The sequence below is a fragment of the Azolla caroliniana genome, unplaced genomic scaffold (genome assembly GCF_043228905.1).
Source record: "Azolla caroliniana isolate FFs.n. ecotype wild unplaced genomic scaffold, voAzoCaro1.0.p SCAF_18, whole genome shotgun sequence".
In the NCBI taxonomy this organism is placed as follows: domain Eukaryota; kingdom Viridiplantae; phylum Streptophyta; class Polypodiopsida; order Salviniales; family Salviniaceae; genus Azolla; species Azolla caroliniana.
Window position 1 is genome coordinate 15032083 of NW_028230453.1, and position 3748 is coordinate 15035830.

General features: G+C 42.8%; 1 protein-coding gene across 1 annotated transcript; it reads right to left on the bottom strand.

Moving 5' to 3' along the window:
- Positions 1 to 1373: 1373 nt before the first annotated feature.
- On the bottom strand, positions 1374 to 3748 carry LOC147852473 (uncharacterized). Its single transcript, XM_087333882.1, has one exon. It carries the CDS (start codon positions 3701 to 3703, stop codon positions 1643 to 1645), a length of 2061 nt encoding a protein of 686 aa, XP_087190008.1. The 5' UTR covers positions 3704 to 3748; the 3' UTR covers positions 1374 to 1642.

Here is a 3748-nt window from a genome sequence, read left to right on the forward strand (position 1 = left end):
CTATTACGTGTACTGCACCTTGGCCCCACCAATCCAAGGATGCCAGCTATAGAAATGATGGTTTAGTATTTTGAACCATACTTTGTTTCCTCTTAGACATACAAAACTTAGGATGTGCCAGACCTACTCTTCCTGAAGGTCATAATGCTCCGGCTGGACATAGGACTGCCCCACCACAAGAATTCATACATGTCATATAGCATGGCTGTACCGTCATCATGGCATACCAGAACCAGAAGATGGGTTGGAGCATCTTTATCATCAAAACCATCACGACCAAAGTTTCCACAACAAACACAAATCATCAAGGCCCCCCCAAACAATAATGTAAGTGCTAATTTTACCTTTCTGACAAGCAACTAGAAGGTGATTGCCATCATAAACAGGTGCATATATGAGGCCACCATACATGAGCAAGGAAATGTAGGTTCATGATGTGAAATGAGTCATATACTAACCCCACGTTGTTAGTTTTAGCCTTCTTCATGGCATATTTGATGTCTTATTATGAAGAACACAAGAGCCCGAGCACCCCAGCTGAAGAGCACGAGGGATGACAAGAGAGAGACAGAAAGGAGGCATGCTTTATGTAGGGAAATTATGAAAATCAATTGATTTACCCATTGCAGGCCTTTCATTCTAGTCAGATATGTGACAATGATAGTCAAGAAAATCACATTGATCATAGTCAAGAAAGTGCATTGCTTATGATGGGGAATTGACGTAAAGTCATGATGGATACATGTGTTCATATTTAACTAGGTTTATAGTTTGCTTGGTTGGGGGTTGGGTACCTACAAGTTGCTACAACTAGGTCCATGCTACCATGTATTTCATTTGTTTGAGAGCATAGCTATATATATATATATATCCAATTGCTATCCATGTGTATAAACTAGAGATAAAAGCACTTAGGTTCAAGCATTTTCGAGCTGTGCCCACCTACTTATTTATTCCATTTGATTGTGCAAACATAATATGCATATAGTAAAGAGAACATAGAGGATGTCAAGTGTGAAGAAAGAATCAGCATAAGAATAAACAATGACAGAGTTGAGGGGTAGGAAGACTAGAGGAGGCTAGTAATGATGACATCAGTTCATCATTGTGCCATGATAAAGAGTATGTTAGGACTTAATATGCGCGCGTGTGTGTACCTTTTAATATTCCGACCATTATGTAAATGATGAAGCAATATTAAGTCATTGATTACTTACCCTACATTGTATATGTGTATCTTTTTTTGTGTACATTTGATGTCTTATTGTCAAGAACACACTCGAACAGAAGATGTATGTAGGAAAACTATAAAGTCGAATGGTTTTGCTCATTGCAAGATGGCCACTGAAGTCCGATATGTGACAAGAGTAGTCAAGAAAAGCGAGAAAAGCTCGCCGATTACATACAATAGAGAAGAAAGCGCATCAATCGTGCTGAGGATGCAAGCATGTTCTAGGCCCATGCCAGACCTTTTTATTCCATTTGCTCATGGCTAAGTATTTACGAACAAGAGATGCAAGAACTTTGAGGTGGGCATGAAAATGCCCACCTCATGTATTATTCCAAGTGGATTCTACAAACATAACAACCATTGAGGATTACTATGAATACATATTGGTAAGTAATTTGAATTAAACCGAAGCTAAGTTTGGGCTGGATTGAGCTGGAGCATGTTCTTCTTCCATATGTCACCATCTAGCTCCAAGTTGAGTTGGGAGTAGGCTGTTGCCTTCGGGTGATGCCGACGAGGACGAAGCCGATGGTGTCTTGGCAGGCCAGGGAAATACGGAAGTATCACCTGAAATACATAATACAGGAATGTGGCTACACACCCAGTGGCTCCAACTATGGCGGTGGCTCCAGTGATTCTGTTATAAGCAGGCTGGGGTACTCCTTCAGCCTTCAATGCTGCGAATCCTGCCGCAATGAACGCAATCATGACTGCCACCAGTGAGCATAACAAGGTAGATGCGATGTACCTGATGCCCGTGTCAAGCTCTGACACAATTTGGCCCATGTATATGGTGGGCGTGGGAAGCAGGATCCTGACGCACAAACCCATGGCTGCAACTGCCAAGAAGAATGCCAGGCTGTTGGCGCCCCAGAAGATCTTCATCCACACATTGTTGAAATCATCTGATGGCACTTGTAACCACCCGGCAAATGTGACGCCGGCCGTTAGTGCCGCGGCCACTAGGATCGCATGCACTGCTTGTACATACACTTCCCTGTCCTTCAACAATTTGTCTTCATATTCTTTGAATTCCTTGTGTCCCCTTAGGATTTCCATCACTGCCTCATTCTTCTGCTCAAATGCAATGTGAAATGCCGTCATCCCGGCACTGTCCTTGATGCTTGGGCTCGGTATCTTATACCTCTTCTGGCAGCTCACCATCTCCTGTATGTGCTTGTTCTTCCCCTTGCAACTGAGGGAGCAGATAAAGAGCCTCTCCACTATGTCTACTCGATTGTGTACCACTGCCCAATGCAGACATGTCCTCTTCTTCTGTGTATCCCATTGATTCAAAGTGAACCCCAATCTTGAATCCATCAGGAAGTGAAACACCTCGTGTTTACCTAAGTAAAGAGCCAGATAGGTAGGGAGAGATGTGGTCCATCCCTGCTTCATTAGCATTCCTCTTTCCTCATTCGATATATAATTATCCAGCTCAAGTTTGAGCTTCTCCATTATGGACTTCAACGTGATAATTGGATCATGTGTTAGTGCATCAAATAGTCTTCTGTTGAGTATGAGAGCATCATACAATCCACAATTAGTAATCAACAGCTCTGTGAAGTCTGGCTGATCCTTTAATTTAATCAGCCCCTTGAACACAACCTTCAACATATGCTTTCCGGCCTTGTGCAAGAATGGATTCCCTTCTTCATCAACCTGCTCCAAAAATATCTTACATGATTTATTTCTTTCTTGATTACTTGATTGGTTCCTTGCTTGATTACTTCCTTGAATACTTGATTGATTATATGACAGAGGATTGGGTAGAGCTTTTAGCAAAAGCTTTTCTATCAAACTAACATCCATGCAATGAAGAGCTGCATAATGCATGATGGTTTTGCAGGGATAGCCGTTTGCTATGGATTTATTCATCTCATTCTCAAACCTTTGATCATCATTGCTGAGCAGGGACAAAAGGGTTTGGAACATCTCTGGATCTTTGCAACAATCCAGAGGCATCATGTTCTTATCATTTTGGAGGGTTAGTGAGGCACCCGCTGCCACAAGTTCGGCGGCAACAAGCTTTTGCCCATGAAGAACAGCAAGGTGCAGGGGTGTGTCAGAACTCGCCTCATCCGGGAGGTTGCAATCAGCAGCTGGAGATGGAGGATGGCCCTTGATAAGCCACTTCACTACATGAATGTGGCCATGCATAGAAGCTAAATGCAAGGCAGAATAGCCAGCCTTAGTTCTCGTATTGATGAGGTCCTTCCCATCTCCTGTTGTGCAGATTATGTGTTCTAATACACCCAAATAGCCCTTTCTCGCTGCAGCATGGACTGGAAGCTCCCCGCTGCTCTTGTCGAACATCGTGATCACAAAGTCAATGTCAGCTCGGCATAGGTTGCAAATCTCGTTAATGAGACACTTAACCTCATTTATTTTGCCCATCTCAGCATACTTATACAAATTGGCCGCAATCTCTTCTTTCAACATCTGCTCTTCGCTATTCGTGCTCCTCGCCATTGCAAGGAAGTTTAGTTACCAAATGTCAAGTTTCTCCTTACCAAT